General features: G+C 36.0%; 1 protein-coding gene across 1 annotated transcript in view; it reads left to right on the top strand.

The window, feature by feature from the left end:
- The first annotated feature begins 1,919 nt into the window (after positions 1–1,919).
- Positions 1,920–22,968, top strand: part of LOC150101944 (DNA-binding protein P3A2-like) — a 158,319-nt gene continuing 137,270 nt past the window's right edge. The window contains exons 1-2 of the mRNA XM_090399939.1: positions 1,920–2,205; positions 11,872–11,986. Of these exons, the coding sequence (XP_090256065.1) occupies positions 1,920–2,205; positions 11,872–11,986 (401 nt within the window). The remainder of the gene's footprint in view (positions 2,206–11,871; positions 11,987–22,968) is intronic.

Genomic DNA, 22,968 nt, shown 5'->3' with positions numbered 1-22,968 from the left:
ACTAACCACTCCAGCCAAAAGGCTGTGGGTTCAAATACTGCCATGGGCAGGGATATCTGTGATTGTGGGAATACCAGTGGTGGTGGTCGGTTGTAGATGGCACTGGTGTAGTTGCGGTCAGTTGGTGGAGACAGAGTTGTAGAGCAGGTGCCCTCCCTCGATGAATCTATGGACTTCCTGGAGGCAAAGGTTGGTCAGTTGGTAGAGCCTCTGCTACTAATGGCTCAGTTAAGTAAGTTTGAGCACGGTTAGTAGTTGGAAAGGGACCAATCGTTCGATGCTGTCGGCACACTTTCCCTCGATGAGTCTTTGGACTCCCTGGAGGTGTCAAAATAATGATGAATGATAATGATGATGATAATAATAATAATAATAATATTATTATTATTATTATTATATGGACACCTCCATAGAGTCTGCAGACTTATTGCAGGAGACCCAATCTACCCACACAATCTATCATACCTCTCCTTGAACCCATTAACAGACATTGCACTCACAACTGACTCTGGCAAACCATTCCACTCATTCACAACTTTCCAAGCAAAAAATCTAGTCCTCACACCCTTACTAACCACACATTTATTCACCTTCCAGGGATGAACCCTTGTTCTGGTCCCTCTATCCAAGTGCTGAAACATTTTCCCAGCATCTATCCTATAAAACTGCTCTTTTTCATATCCCCTATATTTCTTCTATCAACCTACTTCTGCATTCCACACCTTCAAACTATCCTCATAGGGAACATTCCACAGGCTACTCACCATCTTGGTCACTCACCTCTGAATCCTCTCCACCACTTCCTCATCCCCAAGAAATCCAGATGTGGGCATATCAAGGACTTATAAAGAGGAATGACAACTTCCCTATCTCCTTGCCAACATGCTCCCTAACAGCCAAGTAATCGGCTACCCTAGCAATATGTCCTCTAAACTTTAACTCTCTGTCCTCCACCACCTCCGAATCTCCAGCCTCATCTATTTCCTGGAATATAGTGCTATCAATGTGATATACACTTCTTGTAATCTATTTATCCCAAAATGCATAACTTTACATTTCTCGACATTAAACTGACACCCATTAACTTTTGCCCATACTGACAGCCTATTTAAATCGTCCTGCAAGCTCTCTTCATCACCTTGATTAACTATTATTCTACCAATTTTGCATCATCAGCAAACAACTGAATATTTCCTTTCAGGTTATTTCCAGATAAAATAGAAATCGCTGAAAGTTATGATTTAGTGGGGTTCAGAATCAGAAATGATGGTAAATGCGAAAATGAAATTAAAAGAAGAAAAATCATGGAGAAAAAGCTATGTTAAACCTGACACCAATTATGAAAGATAGAGGTGTGTTAGGCCAGGAAAGTTTGGATTCTCCAAGCAATGGTATTTCCACTAGTGATCTATGGATGTGAAAGCTGAATATTAAGAAGAAAGACAGAAAATGAATTGATTCATTTGAATCACCTTGTTATAGTTAATCACCTTGATTAACTATTATTCTACCAATTTTGCATCATCAGCAAACAACTGAATATTTCCTTTCAGGTTATTTCCAGATAAAATAGAAATCGCTGAAAGTTATGATTTAGTGGGGTTCAGAATCAGAAATGATGGTAAATGCGAAAATGAAATTAAAAGAAGAAAAGTCATGGAGAAAAAGCTATGTTAAACCTGACACCAATTATGAAAGATAGAGGTGTGTTAGGCCAGGAAAGTTTGGATTCTCCAAGCAATGGTATTTCCACTAGTGATCTATGGATGTGAAAGCTGAATATTAAGAAGAAAGACAGAAAATGAATTGATTCATTTGAATTATGGGTGTGGAGGAAACTGTTAAGAATCCCATGGACTGCAAGAATAACCAATAAGAAAGTTTTAAAGAGTATAAAGACATAATGCTCCTTGTAGGCAATGATTACTAAACAGAAGTTGATGTACTTTGGACATATTATGCAAGCTGATAAATCAAGTGGAAAGACAGTTATGTGGCAGTATATTGAAGGAATGAGAAGAAGAAGAAGACCAAAAAAGATTGGGATGGACAACATGAAAGAACTTACGAACTTGAACTTACGATTACTGAAAGAAAGAACAAGAGCCAAGTGGGATGTAGAACCTTTGTGCACAAGATCACAATACTTGAAAATGACTGTATGGCACGTAACATCAACAACACCATATATTCCTCATCTTCCAAGTGTCTATTCCTACAAGAAGCTATCCCTGCTTCCATCCACCATGACAACTCTAGCACTAATTCTATCACTTGCCCCTTAGAACAACATTGTCTCCAGATGCCTACAGCCTTCCTCATTCAAATGCAGTCCATCTCTCTCTCTTTTCTATCCTCATATGTACTCCAAGCATCCACATGTTCCAAGCCTCTCTTTTGACATCTCACTATCACAGCATTCATTATTGATGCTCTTCTCGTCATCTGAAGTAACATAAAAACTATTATATTCCAAATTTGGTAGAATTGAGTTGAATTATGCAACCTATTGAGAATCTTTAATATATATCTATATATATATATATACACACACACATATACACCTAAACCTCTTTTTAGGCGATAGATACGTTCCTAAAAATTACGTGTAAATAGAATTGGCGTAAAAAGAACTACTGACTCCATAGAAAAAGTGAAGATTAGTTCCAAACCTGAAATATAAGGAAAATAATGAAAAAAAACAAACATTAAATTCATTAGGATCATAAGATTTTTATTTACATTTCATGGAGAACACACACATATAATGAATTTTAATAACTTTAAAAAAAACATATTCATTTCAGTTGTTTATTAAGGATTCTATAAAAAAATTATGTTATTTGCTATCAGTTTCTGACAATAAACGTGAAAGCTTTCATTTTCGTGAGACTGTGGAATGAACAGTGGAATGAACTACTAGATATGGTATTATCGTCATCGACTTCCACCTCAACTTGTGGAATTCTTCTTGTCATGTCTTGAACAAAAGTACCAATGGTTGTTTCAGTAGTTTTAGGCATGAACTCAGTTATTAATCGCTGTGTTGATGCTTTGGATAAGTCGCAATATAATTCTCTGTATGATGACATTAACAACTTAATTAAGCTCACTTGAAAACTTCCTAGCACGGTCTTCATTTGGATCATGTCAGGCAAAATAATTGCCTAAATTACTGGCCAGTTTAAGACCTTCTTTAATAATATCAGCAGTAAAAGTAGGATTATCTTGATCATTATCACTAACTTCTTCGCTTTCAGGAGTCTCAGAAACAATCTCCACTATTTCGTCTTCGCTAAGAGGTTTATCAATTAACAGTTCTTCGATATCTACTGACGTAAGATCATCGAATCATTCTCTGCCAATTTCACACGCCAAACTTATTATATTTGGGAATTCTGCAGTATGATTGAAGGGAACAGGAGCATTCTCTTTAACACATGCTGGCCAAATAGCTTTCCAACATGCATTGCATTCATAGTTTCTGGTCTCAATTCAGATAACGATAATCGAACCCGATCAATACTTTAACAAGCAGAGACAAACAGGTTATTATTCTTCTGTATCGAGCCTTGATAATATCCCATCTAGACTACTGTGCCCAGATATAGGTGCCAGGGTTTCTTCTTGATGGGGAGGAGGTGGAGAGGATCCAGAGAAAAGTGACCAAGATAATAGCAGGACTATGGAATGAACCTTATGAGAACAGGTTGAAGATTTGTGAGCTGCAGAAATGGGTTGATAGGTGAAAAAGGGGTGATATGATTGAGACATTCAAATTACTGAAGGGTTTCTATAAGATTAATTCAGAAGATATTTTTGAGAATAGGATTGTGGTGGGAGGACTAGGGGCCATCCATGGAAGCTGGGTAAGAGTGTGGTTAGCAAGGGTGTTAGAGCTAGGTTTTTTACTTTTAGAGTGATAAATGAGTGGAATAAGCTGCCAGAGTCCGTTGTGGGTGCCATGACTGTGAATGAGTTCAAGGCAAGGTATGATAGATACTGTGTGAATGTCGAATAGTTGTTCTTGACATGATGTTAGGGTCTCCCTCAATGAGTCTATCGACTCCTTGGAGTTATAATAATAATAATAATACAATCCATAATTGAAAATTTTTTCCACACATCCATAACTGACAGTGTTTCATCATCATTTAGCTTGTTCAAAACGTACTGAAATGTTCATCACATAATATGTTTTAGAAATCGCAATTATACCCTGATCTAGAGGTTGTAGCAATGATGTGGTATTGGGCAGCAGAAAAAAAAATTGCACATTTGGGTGTTCTATGGCAGAATGACGGGTGCATTATCAAGAATCAAAAGCACTTTAAATTTGAGACCCTTGTCATTCAAATAGCATCTTAACTTCTGGCACAAAATGTTTGTGGAACCACTCAGTGAAAATATCAATGGTCACCCAAGCTTTTTTGTTGGCCATCCAATGAACTGGCAATTTTTGAAAATCTATGCCTTTCATTGGCTGTGGTCTTAATGATCGATTTATGAGCAGTGGTTTTAACATCCGATCTCCTAAAGCGTTCGAACAAAATAGGAGTGTTATGCGATCCTTTGCTGCTTTGCATTTTTGATACGTAAGTTCTGTTTGGCATTTTTTTCCAGAAAAGGCTGGTTTTATCCATATTCCAAACTTGTTCATGAGTATAACCTCCATCTTCAATTATTTTAGCAAGTTTTTGTGGAAATACTTTAGCAGCTGTTTCATCAGCAGAAGCCGTTTCACCTTTAATTTTTATATTATGAAGAGCATGTCTTTTAATAAACTTAGCCAGCTAACCATTGCTTGCATGAAATTCATATTTTTTCCTCGATTGAGATGAAGTATCTGGCTGCAGTTTTTTAATCTGTTCATAAAATCTCAATGCTGATTGCTTGATAAAATTTCTGTCAACTGGCATTCTTTTGTACATTATCTTCTATCCACATCACTAAAGCTTTTTCAACCTTTTGTAGAACAACATCTCTTGTGTATGATAATAATTTCGCACTCAATTTTGTACCAGAACATACCGCTTTTCTAATAACCTCTTCATTTTTTTTTTTTTTTTATAGATTTGACAGTTGATTCATGGACTCCAAAATGCTTACCCACAGCCGTTGCACCTTCCCCAGTTTGAAGACGATCTAAAATTTGAATTTTTATATCCAAGGAAACGGCTTTCCTTTCCTTTTTTTTTTTTTTTTTTTTTTTTTTGGCAACATCATTTGAGGGCTGGATTAAAATCTTCGGTTAATGAAATGAAGTTTGAAAATTACATATAGCTTACCATTTATTGTTTCTTGGCAAAATTATTAATTTTATAACGCAATTTTGATTTTGATTTCACTGAAAAATGCAAAAAATGCAGTAACTATTTTGTCTACTCAAACACCAAATTCAAACTGCTAAGAACTGCTTTTTTATGTGCAGTCAGTTATTTAATTCGGGGAATGCCCAATAAATGAAATTCGTAAGAATTTAGAATTTTCTTAATTGAAACGAGAATGAAAAAAAAAAAAATCTCAGAATTTTCTATAATTTAGAATGCAATTCTACAAAATTCTTAGAATTTTCTTGAATTACGGATTTTTTTTCTAACTTAAACTTTAGGTTGGTCGCTTAAAAGTGAATAAAAATTGTCTAAAAAAAATTATTTTTGATCTCCCAATTCGCATAACTCCAAATTTGCTTAAAAAAAATTCACATAAAAAGAGGTTTAGGTGTACAGGTATCCCTTGCTTAACGCAGCGAAATTAATTGTGGCAATCCTTTGATATATGCAGCAAGAGTTTTGATTAACGCACCTTTAATCCTGCAGAGCTCGCAACTGATCTGACAGATACATGCAGAATGTTTAATATAAATATTCTTACACAATTCAGTGTATAGCTTGGAGGTCATGAGTAACTGTGCATTCATATGTTACGAGTGAAATTCTGCACTGTTTTTTGCTTTAACACAGTATGGTTTAACACATGTTATGTAAAGGTTTGTTTAATTTAAGTATAAAGAGCTAATAAGCTTCATTTCGGCAATGAAAACATTACTCAAATTAAGGGGATATTAAATCCCGCATAGTTTTAAAACCGAATAAGAAACTCAAAGATCGGAATCAGAGAGTTTCTTGCCGAATATAGTAAACTATAAAGTATCGGCGTCACTACCCAGACTGGTTTCAGCCTTTTTTGAGGCTTCATCAGTGAGTAGCTAGACCTAATACCAAAGTGTATAGCGAAAAGAACTTATGTACTCTGTGAACGAGTTTTACAAACAGGTGCAACCATTAAGTTGCACACCAAATACCAAAGTGTATAACCGATCTGGGTAGTGACCTCCCTCCATAATTTAATAACAGCATACATTTCCTAGGAAATGTGTTTTTACATTATGGAAAATACCTAAGAATAGCGATCTGAACTTCCTCCACTTTTGCAACGAGTTGCCCGGTATTGTACTACATACTAGGATCACTTGCATTGGCTAACGCTAGTGTCGCCGATACTTTATAGTTTACTATATTCGGCAAGAAACTCTCCGATTCCGATCTTTGAGTTTCTTATTCGGTTTTAAAATTATGCGGGATTTAATATCCCCTTAATTTGAGTAATGTTTTCATTGCCGAAATGAAGCTTATTAGCTCTTTATACTTAAGTAACTTAATGGTTGCACCTGTTTGGAAAACTCGTTCGCAGAGTACATAAGTTCTTTTCGCTATACACTTTGGTATTAGGTCTAGCTACTCACTGATGAAGCCTCAAAAAAGGCTGAAACCGGTCTGGGTAGTGACCTCCCTCCATAATGTAATAACAGCATACATTTCCTAGGAAGTGTGTTTTTACATTATGGAAAATACCTATGAATAGCGATCTGAACTTCCTCCACCTTTGCAACGAGTTGCCCGGTATTGTACTACGTACTAGGATCACTTGCATTGGCTAACGCTAGTGTCGCCGATACTTTATAGTTTACTATATTCAGCAAGAAACTCTCTGATTCCGATCTTTGAGTTTCTTATTCGGTTTTAAAACTATGCGGGATTTAATATCCCGTTAATTTGAGTAAAGGTTTGTGATATTTGACAGTAAATTGTATCTGAGAGATACCGCGACCTCCGATTGTTCAATAATTTCTAGATTGTAACTGAAAATAAATAAACCATCATGTATTACTGAAATAGAGAGCCAAAGGCTTATTTACAGAGACGTCGTGAGGAATTTTGGCGCCTATGGCCAGGAAAGAAAATTGCGCCGTTCTAAAAAAAAAAACTTTAAAAATCTCAATTTTTGCACCTATGTAAAATTAGTGCCTGTGTCCAGGGCCACATTGGCCATAGCCTCACTATGCCTCTGCTTATTTATTATACATGTCCTCTAGGAGATGTGCTTTACATTATGGAAATGGTGGAGTAAGCTCCAGATCACTAAGGAAAGTGATCTGGAGCTTACTCCACCTTTACTACGAGTTGCCCATAAGGTTTCTTATGCTTGCATCTGCCGAAACTTTTAGTTTCTATATATTCGGCACGAAACTCTTGTAGTTTCTATATTCGGCTAATAATGTTGAATATACATTAATGTTGGATTCAATATCCACTTAATTTGTATCATCATGTATTATATTTGCAGTGTTTTTCTTTATGTTGTATTGTTTGTTTGCCGAGGTCTGGAGAGTCATTTTGCTTGTTATCATAGAATTTATGCCGATAAGAAAAAAGCTAAAACTGTTCAAACAACTCTTGATAACTTCTTTTGATAAAAAAATTGTAGTAAATAATGTAGATACAAGTATTTATTAAACATTTAATTTGCATTCAATTTTTATTTTTCCTAGAAGAGTACCATTTAAAATGAATTATTAATACAGTAATCGATCATGGACGAATTGCACCTATGTGCAATTGTGATTTTTATCATTGATTATTAGATTTGATTAATGCGATTTTGATATATGCGGTAACATTGAGAGATTAATTAACCATTAATCGAGGGATACCTGTATATATATATATTTTTTTTAATATGTATAATGAATTTCACATACACGTGCAAGAGGTCTCAAAGCCTATAACATGACAGTAACAAGTGTTGGCAAGTGCTTAGCAAGAGAGAGAGAGAGAGACAGAAACTTGTTAATGTCTTTCTTGAATAATTGAAAATTGTATTCATTGTGGAAAATGTATTATGGAAGATTGTTCCAAAGCACAGAGGTATATGGAATGAAAGAAGTGGATAATAAGTTGGTACAGTGAATTTGGAGCCAGACCATACATAGATGTTAACCAGCATCTGTTGGTGTTCATTATCTATAGAAAAGACATAATATAGAAACAGAGCATCTATGGGAAAGCAAGGAGTGAATGGGGGGGGTCATCTCTTAAGCGAATCTCTCTCTCTCTCTCTCTCGTGAATACAACAAAGCAATCTGATTGAGGTTTTGGATTTATAAAGTGTTAGGAGTTTATAATATTTAGGAATTAGTAATATTTAGAAAAAAAAAATAAGAATACCAGCTTTTTAGATGCTGAAAAGACAATAGATATAACGTATTTATGCCAGAATTGACTGTATTTGAAAGTCAACCCAAGAAAAGAAAACTGATCTTGGTTGGTGAGCTGAATATTATTAAAAGTGAAAGAGAGTGAGACATGGTATTTCTTTAAGAAATAAGACAGGATTGTGTTTTGGCAGCATTAAAATTTACTAAGTTATCTTCACCCCACTTAAGAATTGCTAGAAGATCAGTATTTAAGGCATTGGTCATAGAAAGTCTTGAAACTTCAGTCATTTAAGCACTTATGAGCTTTTGAACGTGATAAAGAGGAAGAGAGTATACTGTCAAATCTATTTTTCTGTCTATCTATCTGTTAGATCATTAACAAATCTATAAATAGGATTGGAAATTATCAACAGAATATCACTGATGTATAAGAAGAAGGCTGATGCATAGAGGACATGTATCCTGGTGGCAGATAGGAATGCTTCTCAGATATGAGTGGTAGAAGTAAAAATGAAATACCTCCTGTGGACCAAGGCAAAAGCGATGTCTGATCCCTAGTGAGTGGTTGTAAACAGCATCTGTTTTCCATGTTAGAGGTGGCTGAAAGAACCATTAAGGTTGGTCAGATGAGTGTCAATGCACTGGCTTTAAAAACAAACAGAATTGAAATCTGGTGCAATTTGGAAGAACAAAGGAAAAGTGCAACATGCTGGCTCGGATATCACCTGAATGAACAAGGTCCATATATCCAACAATGTAATCAGGGTTGGATCAACAAGGCAGCTACAGAAAGAAGTCCAATAAGATAAAAACTAGCGAGAGACATGCTTTCAGTAGGAATGTGGCATACCCTTACTTTATGGGCTTCTGGAATGCTAGACTTGCTTTGCAAGGAGATGGAGTGATACTGATGTGAGATTCTTGGATTGCAGAGATGTGCTGGAGAGTGAGTTGGGAGAGATGAAAGCTGGAAGAATCAGCTGGTCTGGCAATGGTATAAAACATGAAGCAAGAGTTGGATTTCTTCTTAGTGAAAGAGGAAGAGAGTGTTATTAGTACACAAACAGTAAATGAAAGAACAGTAATGGCAAAATTTGCAGCAAGACGTTTTAACATCACAGTGGTCCAGGTCTCTCTGCCTACTTCAGAAAGTATTAAAGAAGAAATATAGTTATTCTACAACAACTTGGAAATACTCTTGAAATTGCTACTAAAGAAAGATTATATTAATCATTAGATGAGATTGGAAAGGACAATCAAATGGGAAAATAAAGAATAATGGGCAAATATGGATTTGGAGAAAGCAATGAAAGAGAAGAAAGACAGCTTGAGTCTCCTTTGAATCATTATATAGTAATTTGCAACACAAAATTCCAGCAAAAAGACTGCAGCATGGTGGTCACCTGATGGAAGAATGAAGAATATACTAGCCATGATACTCATAAGGAAGATATACTAGCCATGATACTCATAAGGCCACATGAGTTCAGCGATGTCAAACATTTCAAAGAGCAGACATGGAATTAGATCATTGCTTAGTGATTGACAATATCAAGCTGAAACTTAAGCAACAAGTGAAGGCACAGTTTCATAGTCAGAGAGAGAGAGAGAGAGAGAGATGAGGGCAATGAGTGAGGAAAGCACAGGGAAAGAATATAGGAAGGTGCTTGAGAAAGAACTGAAATCCATTACAGAAAAGGAACTGGAAGATAGAAACAGCAAAGTGGTATCTGCAGTCAAGAGAGCAGTGGAACAGTCTCTTTTTTGCTCAAACTCTTGGAACAAACTCTTTAATGCTCTTTTTTTTTTTTTTTTCAAGAAAAAAGAACATTAAAGATTAAGAGAGAGAGAGAGAGAGATCTATGGAAATGGATGAGCAGTATAGAACGAAATGCAATGATGTGAAGAAGGCTGTTAGAAGAGACAAATCAAAATGGCTAGAAGGAACAGTGTGTTGATATCAATAAATACTGTGCTATTATATAAATCAAGTGGATATTAAATCCAGATTTATTTCAAAGCCAAATGTAGAAACCACAAAAGTTTCATATGAAATTTGACCAGAGAGCTTACTGGAATACACTTGCCGGCATTTACGAGTTGCCCTAGCACAGACCTTATAGAAGTCATGATCGCTTTCCCAAATATCCATATATTTGCCTTCTATTGGCCCATTTTGATAAGGTTTCACTGGCTTGACAGCTGTTTTGAACACCGGTTGGTTCTCCTCAGAGCAGGCAGAAACCTTAAGAGAGCAAAAACTCTCATTCATTACAAAGGAACTTGAAGTGTCGGAGAGGTGTATTTTCCATAAGTGAACTCTTGGTCTTAAAGTATTTACTAAAATAAGCCAAAAGCCAGCTGTTATTCTTTCTACAGTGAAATCTATAGACACTTCTATAGATTTCACTGGAGGAGGAGAATAAAAATTATGCTTTCTGACTATTTTTGCTGTATTCAAAGTGCTTTGGTTCTTAAGTTTCCAAATTTCCTTGAATTTGGACCTTAAAGGATTTTTGTAAGAAGAGTGATTAGTACAGTTACTATTAGTACTGTACAGTTACTTACAGTAACAGCAGTTACTATTATATAAAGCAATCTTTAGGAGCAGTGCCTGTGTAGCCCAGTGGAAGTGGCATATGCTATCTACAGCACTAGACTGCCCAGTTCCCAGATTAGTTAATCTCAGGCATTAGTAAGTGGGTTTTTTCCTCCTGGAAACTCAGGTTTTCATCCTGTAAACTCAAGAAAATTGACTGTAGAACCCACACCATTTCAGACATTAGAAATATTGTATTAGAATTAGTGACCACCAGATGGCAGCACACTTGTCAGCTGTCTCTTTACTGGATACCACTTAAAATTAGTGATAGTTGTTGGCCAGCTGTCTCTAATTGACTGTTAGTGGAAATTAAGATGTCCCCCCCCTCCTCAGTCTCACAAAAGTTAGGCCTCGCTAAATGGCTTTGCCTACTGCCTATAGGGGAATAAAAGGCATTAGCTGATAGCTTTAGGAGCATAGATTCTAATTTTAAATCAAATTATACATGTATTCACTTAAGAATATGGTAGTCTGTAAAGTTCTTTCTAAGGAGTGATAAACATTACCAAATATGTAAAAAAAAAGAACCTAATGATTTATGCTTATTTCTGGTGGAATATAGGCTAATAGTGTTCTCTCTCTCTCTCTCTGTGTAAATCTTTTTTTTTTTTATTTAAGCTAAATTAAGCATGAACAACTAAAAAATTAGAGAAGCAGGAGGGTGAGGGGGAACTTTCTATAAAATAGGTCTTTTCCTCCTGCTTTTCCTTGAATATACAGTTTTTTCTTAATTTTTTAACAATACAAAAGTAAGAAATTGTGATCTTAACAGGGCCCGTAGGTATGGCTGCAGCAGCAGCAATTGCTACAGCAAAGAAACGAAAAAGGCCTCATTCCTTTGAGACTAATCCTTCTATTAGAAAGCGACAGCAGACTAGATTATTAAGGTAAGGTATTTTATGATAAACTAGTTTCACAAATAGTTAAAATTAGATAAAGCCATTTAAATGAATATATTGTGTAACTTATTGTGAAAACAGTATATGCTCTTGAATTTTTATATGCAGTTCAATAGTAGTTGGTTAACAATTACAAAATTTAAATAGCATCAAATATTACCTGGAACTTCATGATAAGATGATGATGATATGGAGGCAAAACGAAAGTAATAGGATCTGAGAGCAGTTCTAAAGTATAGGCCAGAAAAGTAAGGCATTTCTTAGATATTTTAAAAAGGATATTTCCATTATTATTATAGCCAGATTCATATTTTCCTGAGAGCTTATGAGAATATAACCTTCAGCATAGGAGTGAAGTTGCCTTCGTTTGCACTACTTAAAAGACATGAATTCATTCCAGGAATCAATATATTCACCTTTTATTAGTGATTTTAGGTTTCACTGGCCTGACAACTGTTTTGAACTGTTGGGTCTCATTAATGATCAGGTAGAATCCATAAAAGACAAAAATCCTCTATTCAACTCTAGTAATCCCTTGTCAGAAACATATATTTTCCTAAGTGAACTCTCGTTAGGCACATGCATAAATAGCATTTATTATAACAATTATTAGAATGATTAGAAGAAACAATACAGGAACAAAGGAACACTAGGGAGATCCTTTATTATCCAAATAGTAAAAGAAAGAATAACTTTGGTGTCTGAAGATAATACTAAGATGATTACAATAGAAATAGTAATTGAATTATTGAATTACCATTCCTGTATTCCAAATGATATATATCATTTGGGTGAAAATAATATGATATATATTAGTAATTAAGAAGACTTGTCTTAGTTATTTACTCACTTATTTTATAATCAAGTGCCAGCAAAGGTTGGTCGATCAGTATAGAGTCTCTACTACTAATGGCTCACACAAAAAGTTAAGCATGTCTGAGCGTGGTTAGTAGTTGGCAGTGCCATGCCGTGGGTAGGAGGCACCCTTGTGCAAAGCTTTTTCAGTGCCCCCCTTAAATAAGTTTCCATGAAAAATTTTTGCCAAAAAATTTTACTTTGTTAAAAGTACAAAACAGTTTATTATTATTACCCCCAAGACCTCATGGAGTCAAAGATTCATCTGGAAAGTCCCTTTATCACACACACAGCTCATCATACCATGTCTTAAACACACTCAAACTTCTTGCAGACACTACACTCTCAGACAAGGCATTCCAATCATTTACAACTCTGCACAAAAAAAAAACCTGCCTCTCACTCCCTACTCACACCTGCTTTATACAGTTTCCAGTGATGACCTCTGGTTCTCCCCTGATCTCCCACTATTTTCTGTAGAACTACTCCAACATTGATCCTATAACAACCCCTTACCAACTTGTAGGTCTCTATCATATCTCCCCTCTTCCTCCTGTCCACCAGACTCTGCAAATTACATCTTCTCAATCTTTCCTCATGCTCGACATTCCAGAGGTCAGAAACTACCTAAGTCACTCGTCTTTGGACCCCTTTCCAACATCTCTTCATCCTTCCGAAAACCAGGTGACCAAATCTGGGCACAAAAGTCCATGTGTGGCCTAATCAAAGCCTTATACAACGGAACAAGAATCTCCTTACTTCTACATGTCAGTGTCCTCTGCATCATTCCTAGAAGCCTTTGTGTTGTCTTCACAATTTTGGCTATGTGTCCCCTAAATTTTAGATCCTTATCCACTATCACCCCAAGATCTCATATTTCCTCCACCTCCGACATTATATCCTCACCAAGCATAAATTCTGCATCCCATCTTTGTTTTCCAAATTTTATAACCTTACATTTTGCAACATTGAATTCACATCTCCATTTCCGTGCCCAATCACTCAATTTATTCAAGTCTTCTTGTAAGGCCACTACATCTTCACTACTCTTCATGGCTCATCCCAACTTTGCATCATCTACAAATAACTGAATATCTCCATTCAAAATCTTCACCAATATCATTAATATACAAGTTAAACAGTAATAGCCCTAAAACAGACCCCTGAGGCACTCCACTAGTGACTTTCCTTTTCCTGGATATTGCACCCCCATACACAACTTGTTCATACCTATCAGATAGCCAGTCTCCAATCCAATGCACTAATCTAATATCCAACCGCATCTGCTCTAGTTTGACTGTCAACTTATCATGAGGTACTCTATCAAAAGCTTTTGCAAAATCCTAGTATATTACTGTGTATCCTTCTCCTCTGTCCAAGGAAGCAGTCATTTTATTGTAATAAGTAAGTAGATTACTAAAACATGACCTCTCTTTAGTAAGTCCATGCTGTCCATCAAAGATTATACCATTGTTGTCTACCCAACTCTGGATCCTAGTTCTCACAAGCTTCTCCAACAACTTAACCACAACACCTGACACACAGATAGGCCTATAGTTTGATGTTTGAGTTCGATCACCTCCTTTATGAAGTGGACAATCTCGCCCTCCTTCCACTCCTTAGTAACTTGACCGAGTTGACAATGTTCTACTATTGTTAAATAAAAATCAATTTTATTTAACAATAGTAGAACATTGTAATCACTAAAATTCAATAATAGGGAATTTTTAATAAAACTTTTCAAAAATGTTTATTTCGTTAATATGTAAATACAACAGAATATATATATATAAACAAAAATTACTTTTATTTTAATATAAAAAGAAATATTATTACTATTACATAACAAAGATAATTTGGAGATATGCTTTTAACTATATAACAATTAGGAAAAATGTAGATATTTTACATATTTATCCATCTTGCTTTTGCTGCCACAAAGTTTTTAATATCTTTAATGTCTAATGAATCCATAATATTATTTTCAATTGATATAATTGATAAATCCATTAGATGCTCTCCAGACATTGTTGGCTGCAAATAATTTTTTATTAGTGTCAGTTTTGAGAAACTTCTTTCCCTTGATGCTACGAATATTGGTAATGTTAAATAAATATGCATTTCATTCACAGTATTTGGAAACGTGTCGGTTAATTTATTTTCGTATGTATAATTTAAAACATTCTGAGGAGCCGACTCTTTTTTAATAAAACATTGCAAAGTTTTTAATTCCTCAAATAAAGTCATACTATCAATATGACGATTGTCGTCTTGATTGTTGCTCAGTTTTAAGTACAGATCTTTACAATGTTTTATTAAATCTTCATTGCTGCAATCTTTTAATTTGCTAATGTCTCTTATAACTTTAAAGTCCTTGCTATGTTGTAATAGGTTTCACGGTATAATAAGAACACAGATGGTTAAGAAAATAACTATTTATTAACTTAAAGCTAATATTTCGCTGGTATTATATCCAGCATCTTCAGAGCACACAACACAAAGTTTGTTACAAATGTAAGACAACCACAATCCGGTGTAACAGTGGGGGCTAGTATAAGTGATTGCAGCGTGCAACACAAGACTAAAGTCCTAATATGGCGTCATCTAGGTTAAAAAAAAAAAAAATTCAAATTGAAAAAATATAAATTAAAAAATATTAATTTGGTCTTAGGATGACTGTCTCCCAAATCTTTGGTAGATTTATACAGCCATACTTGTTAAGGTTTGGAGTATGTTTTAAGGCTTCTGTTGATTCCAGGAACAACATCTCTGACTTGTAGAAGCTTCTGTGCATTACTTTTGTTTCTTTCCAATTGATCCTGTGTGTAGGGGTAGCCAAAGCATGGTCTGCCAGACCCGACTTACCATAGCGAAAGTGTCGGATATATTTTTTGTGTTCACTGAGGCAGATGTCCACATTTCTTCCTGTCTGTCCGTAGTAGGCTTGATGGCTAGAACAGGGCACTTCATAGACACCTGGATGTGATAAAGGAGTGCATTTGTCCTTAGGTGAACGGATGAGAGTTGCTAATTTTATATAAGGTTTAAATACTGTGCATAGTTGGTGTTTGTTAAGCACCCTAGATATCTTTTCAGATGTGCCTTTAATGTATGGGATGGTGATGGTTTTGTTGTAGTCTTCTGTGGTAGATGGAGGGGATTTATGGGTAGCATTTAGTATGTTATCTATTTTGTGGGGATTATAACCACTGATTAAGAAGGTTTGACGTAGGTGAGAAAGTTCAGCAGTGAAAGCAATGTCATTGGAACATATTGCTCTAGCTCTATGGGTTAGTGTTTTTAAGATACCATATTGTTGAGAAGGGTGATGGTGTGATTGTTTGTGTATGTTGTTTTAAGAGTATGAATCTTTCCGTGACTGAAATTATTGTCGTGTCTAAAATTGCGACAACAAAATTTATTTTAAAATTTTGTTTATTATTATTATTATTATTATTATTATTATTATTAAACAAGACCTCATGGAGTCAAAGACTCATCTAGGAGGTCCTTTTATCTCACACACATCTCATCATACCGGGTCTTAAACACATTCAAACTCCTTGCAGACACCACACTCTCAGGCAAGGCATTCCAATCATTCACAACTCTGCACGAAAAAAACCTGCCTCTCACTCCCCTACTCACACCCTCTTTATACAGTTTCCAGGGATGACCTCTGGTTCTCCCCTGATCTCCCACTATTCGCTGTAGAACTTCTCCACCACTGATCCTATAACAACCCCTTACCAACTTGTAGGTCTCTATCATATCTCCCCTCTTCCTTCTCTCCACTAGACTCTGCAAATTACATCTTTTCAATCTTTCCTCATACTCGACATTCCAGAGGTCAGAAACTACCTTAGTCAGTCGCCTTTCGACCCTTTCCAACATCTCTTCATCCTTCTGAAAACCAGGTGACCAAATCTGGGCACTATAGTCCATGTGTGGCCTAATCAAAGCCTTATACAATGGAACAAGAATCTCCCTACTTCTACACGTCAGTGTCCTCCTCATCATTCCCAGAAGTCTTTGTGTTGTCTTCACAATTTTGGCGATGTGTCCCCTAAATTTTAGATCCTTATCCACTATCACTCGCAGATCTCTTATTTCCTCTACTTCCAACAATATATTCTCACCAAGCATAAATTCTGCATCCCATCTTTGTTTTCCAAATTTTAAAACCTTACATTTTGCAACATTGAACTCACATCCCCATTTGCTTGCCCAATCACTCAATTTATTCAAGTCTTCTTGCAAGGCCACAACATCTTCACTACTCTTTATGGTTCGTCCCAACTTTGCATCATCTGCAAACAACTGAATATCTCCATCCAAATCTTCGCCAATATCATTAATATACAAGTTAAATAGTAATGGCCCTAAAACAGATCCCTGAGGCACTCCACTAGTGACTTTCCTTTTCCTGGATATTGCACCCCCATACACAACTTGTTCATACCTATCAGATAGCCAGTCTCCAATCCAATGCACTAATCTAATTTCCAACCCCATCTGCTCTAGTTTGACTGTCAACTTATCATGAGGTACTCTATCAAAAGCTTTTGCGAAATCCAAGTATATTACTGTGTATCCTTCTCCTCTGTCCAAGGAAGCAGTCACTTTATTGTAATAAGTAAGTAGATTACTAAAACACGACCTCCCTTTAGCAAATCCATGCTGTCCATCAAAGATTATACCATTGTTGTCAACCCAACTCTGGATTCTAGTTCTCACAAGCTTCTCCAACAACTTAACCACAACATCTGACACACAGATAGGCCTATAGTTTGATGCTTGAGTTCGATCACCTCCTTTATGAAGTGGCACAATCTTGCCCTCCTTCCACTCTTTAGGGACATGACCAAGTGCAAGACTCGTATTAAAAAAATATGTCAAGGCAGGTGTCAACTCTCTGGCACATTCCTTCAGAATACGCGGTGATATATTATCAAGTCCCACAGCCTTATTTACATCTAGTTTACTCAACTCCCCAAACACCTCTTGCTCACTTACAGTCAGTCTCTCCTCCCCATCATCAACTGCTCTTAATCTCTCCATGAAGTCACATTCACAAGATTGAAAGATCTTTATGAACTGCTCATTAAGTATCTCCACCACACATTCTGCAACAGCTCTCTTTATACCATTTCCTCCAATCAATGTCATCCTTCCATAATCATTCTTTCTTTTGCTGGCTACATATCGAAAGAACTCCCTAGGATTCTTTTTAGCTTCATTAGCTAACTGTTGTTCATACCTCTCTTTAGCTTCATTAGCTAACTGTTGTTCTTACCTCTCTTTAGCTACTCTCACCAACCAAGTCATTCTCCTTGCCTGGTCTTTGTAGAACTCATGAAATTGGTTACTTCCACTTCTCTTATGCTGCCTCCACAATGCCCTTTTCTCTGTATTGCATGCTTAATCTCTTTATTCATCCATCTCACACCTAACTTATTTAACCTTCTCACCCGTGGTATACATTTAGACATTGCATCCACTAAATATTTTTTGAAAATCCCCCAAGCTGCATTGATCTCTTTTCCAGCTAACTCCTCATTCCATGCTACACCTGCAAGCTGTCTCCTGAGCTCTTCATAATCATCCCCCTTGTAGTTCCACATATACCTTTTTTTCACAGGGGTCCTTGCACTGCTGGCAACCACCCAAGTAATCACCTCATGGTCACTTTCACCAATTGGTGGATGATTTGATTCCTCATTGATAATTACATCCTCCGATGAGATGACCAAATCCAAGACCCTTAATCCTCTTGTGCCCTCTGTTACATACTGTCTGAGGTAGTTATCCCTCAAAAACTCAAGAAACTCATTTTCTTTACTTCCAGTTGCTATCTCTTCATTCCAGTCTATATTGCCATAATTAAAATCACCCATAATGATCACCCTTTTCTTATTTGCTTGGCTTATTTGACTATACATTTCACTATCACCACCATCCACATTACCAGGTCTATAACAACATCCCACCAAGTATATGATTCTATTCACCTCTATCTCACACCATACTGCCTCAAAACCACTGGCCCCATTTCCCTCTTGCATCTCTACCTTGTATGGACATAACTCTTTCTCTATCATCAATAGCACTCCCCCTCCCTTTTTACCCCTTCTATCCTCACGAAACACATCATACCTTTCCATCTCTATTCCTGTCAGGATGTTGTCCTCATCTAACCATGTCTCACTTATTCTGACAATCTCTGGTTGCACAGACGTAATTAGTGCAACCATTTCATCTGCCTTGTTTCTTATACTTCTAGCATTGGTATACAAACACAACAACTCATTTCTGGATCTACAGCTAGTTCCACTGATACCACTCACTCGATGTGATCTCCCCATGCTGGACTGGGGCCATTTCCCTTTCTGCTTCTTCATTTTGGAACCCTTTGCAATTCCATCTGTTTCCTTTTGATCCCTGATCATCCCATTACTTTCCTGCCTACACATTCTCTCACCTCCTCTTGGAGCATCCACCTTTCTCACGCTGTGTATCCCTGTCCACCCTGAGCCTCCCCATTTCCCTGCTCCTCTTGCACACCCATTCTCTCATTTTCTATACTCATACCACTCACTTCCACATTCATTTCCACTCCTTCAATCTCTCATGTCTTACTCTCCTTCTCTTCCACATCACTCCCCTCTCGATCTGATTCATTCTCTCTATTCACTTCTCTACCTTCCAGCAGCAGTCTCTCCAAGCGACTCACACCATAACCACTCAAATGCAGTCCATCGCTCCCATACAGCTCACTTCGTCCCTCAAACTCATTCCACACATTAACAAACTGTACTCCCATCTCCTCACACATTTCAGCCAGAATATCATTCATAATCCTTGCTCTCCTCCTCATTTCACCACAATCATACCTAGGCAACACACTGACCACCCTTCCTGTCACACTATTCTCCTTTATCTTTCCAAGCAGTCTCCTGACATTCATTTTGACATGCTCTTTGTTCTCTCTCAAATCATTCGTACCAATTAATACAATTAAGTCTTTTGCTCGTTCCCGCCTCATATTCAATGCCTCAATCACTCTACTCATTTTACCGCCTGGAAAACATACCTTGTGTATTTTATCCTCTAGCACACCTTTAATAATGGAGTCGCCATACAACGCCACTCGCTCATCTTTTGTTAACTCTTTCATGCCATCATGATTTATTTATAGTTTTGACCTGAATTCTCTTAATTTCATTCCGCATCCATTTCATTTCTTGCTTCATCCAATCCAATTCACCTTCTGAACCTCGCGACACATTCACTCAATCATTAAATCTTTCTAACTTTCTAACTCTTGACCCCCTCTTCTCACTTTCCCTCTCATTCATCCTTCTTTGTTTCCGTACTTTTGGTCCAACATACGTCCAACTTTCACTATCATTCTTCTCACTTTCACTCTCACATATCTTTCTTTGTTTCCGTAATTTCGGACTAACATGCATCCAACTTTCGCTATCATTCTTCACACTTTTACTGTCATTCATCTTTCTTTGGTTCAGTACTTTCGTTCCAACATGCGTCCAACTTTCGCCATCAGTCATTCTTTTTTCGCTATCATTCATTCTTTCGATTTTTTTTACTTGCGATTTCTGCACCATGCCATTTCTACTTTCATTCGTTCTCTCAATTTCGTTTCTTTCCGCCTCACTTTCGTCCCTTTTAACATCCGTTACAGTTGTCAAATCGCTCTTTTTCTTTTTTCCTGATTTTTTAACATTTTTTCGCCCGTGTTTCTCGCCATCCTTCTCTTTCAAACGTGCACTCGCGACACAATCGGTACTAGCACTTTCTGTCATCAACTTCATATTCGCATTCATCAATTCCTCGTTCAGGTCACATTTCGCACACACCCTTCTTCCATCCGCACTAAACATCCACAAATCATTTATGTAATCGAAGGAATACATCTAACAGACCTCACACTTAACGAACCGACTGAAATCCAAATTAAAATCATGGAATGACAATGCCGCCGCCATTTTTTTTTTTTTTCTCTGCAGGTTACTAGGTCTAATATTAACGTTTTCGTATTTAGTTTAAGCAAGAAAAAAAACCCCACACTAATAATATCGGTAGCGTACAACGTTTACAGCCGCTCTTACTTAAACAATTACGCATATATACTTAATTATTCCTAGTAAAACCTATCTGAATCAGGAGCTCTTCAAAACACGTTCGTAGTGCTTGACCCACTAGCGCCCTCCTTTAGGATCATGCTTCGTAACCAAACATTTTTGTTTTTGTTATTTTGCGAATGTCTTGAAAAATAGGATCAGTATTAAGATCGTTTGCTACTTCTTTTGTAGTTCTAATAATATTTTCAAAATATTGGTCTGTTTGGCGAGTATTTAATTCTTGTATAGCATAATCAAGATTTTCTGTAATTTTTCCTATATCAAATGTTGGATTCTGCATTATTTTGCTTGCAACATTTACGAGACTTAAGATTTCATAAACATGAACAGAGCAAATAAATTTAAACAAATAAATCTTAAATTAAGATGTCTGACTGAACTCTACAATCAATATCTTTAGTTTCATCTTCCGTAATATCAGAAAGCGCCGGAAAATTTCCTTCATATTATTTTTAAGTGGCTTTATTGCTTCTACTCTACTTTCCCACCTAGTAGCAGAAAGTGGTTTTAAATTTAAAACACGAATTTTTTTTTTTTAATATAGCCCAACACTTCACAGATATTGAAAAATAATTATATTTCCTGTATTACCCCCAAAAATTAACAGTTTCACAGGATATCTTAGCTACAGGATATCATTAACTACCAAATTTAATGAATGAGCAACACACAGAATAAAAAAAGCCATTGAATTTATTTCAAGGATTTTTTTCTGCAGTCCATTATGTTTGCCTCGCATATTTGAACTGTTTGAACTGTTATCATAAGCCAAGCTTATGATAACAGTTCAAATATGCCACATAAATCCGAAATGTTAATATTCAATAATTTTTTATAAATTCAAATAGTCCTTGCCCAGTGGTATCTTCTACAGATTGAAATCCCCAAAAATGTTCATGAATTTCTGCTATATTTGCATCTTTATTTTGATTAACAAATCTAATAATAATAGATAATTGTTCTGTGTGGCTTATATCCAGAGTAGTGTCAAGAATTAATGAATAATATTTCGCCTCTTTAACTATTTCTAAAATTTTTTGTTTTATAGTTTCAGAAATTATACGAATGATATTATTTTGTATTTTATCACCTAAATAATGAGCAATGTTCCTTTTTTATGATGTTTAGATGCAATGCAAATGTTCTGCCATTATCGAATCAAATTTAGCAACAGTTTCTATTAACTTTAAAAAATTGTCGTTATCATTATCAAAACGTTTTTGTGAAGAACCTCTAAAAGCTATACACTGTCTCGATAAATATTGTATTATGTAAATTAACCATTCTATAACAGATTGCCAATATTTTTTCTCAGTTTCGTATAATCTTTGTTGTGTGCAATCAATAATGCATTTCTTAACCAACGACATTTTAAGTTCACTGTATTTTGAACAGTTTTTAATGTGCACGGAACTTGTCTCATGTATTTTTAGTATATGACTCAAATGTTGCCAATCGTTACAATCTTATTCATTAGTAAGTTGGGAATTTTGACTACCAAATCTTTTACAATAATAACAGAAAACCAAATTTCGCGATTCTGAATAAACTGAATAACTTCGTAAAAATTTTTCTCCCTTTGCTAAAGTTCGATAATAGTATGAATCGGAAAACTTGCGGCCAGATTCATCTTAGGGAAATTCTTTATTAACTACATGATGTGGGCAGTGTTCAACTAAACAATCTCTAACTTTGGTAGTTATATGATTTGGCCAAGTACTTGGATCATTAACATTAAAATTTAAAGTAAAATTTGAAGTTTCAGGTTTCGCTGAATCGGAATCCAATATTTCTTCTGCTGGAACTTCTGTAGACAGTCCAGTCAGGCCAGTTTCATTTTCATATGTAACATTTGTTTCTTCATAGTTATCTTGTGCCTTCTTTTTTTTCTGTAGTAGAGCTACACGGAGTATTTGATTCATCAGAACTTTCTGTTCTTCGTTTTTTATG

Source organism: Typopeltis vanoorti, chromosome 11, assembly GCF_054136105.1.
Source record: "Typopeltis vanoorti isolate ZY-2024b chromosome 11, IOZ_Tvanoo_1.0, whole genome shotgun sequence".
NCBI lineage: Eukaryota > Metazoa > Arthropoda > Arachnida > Uropygi > Thelyphonidae > Typopeltis > Typopeltis vanoorti.
The sequence above is the reverse complement of the archived record's forward strand: the minus strand, read 5'-3'. Positions and strand labels throughout refer to the sequence as shown.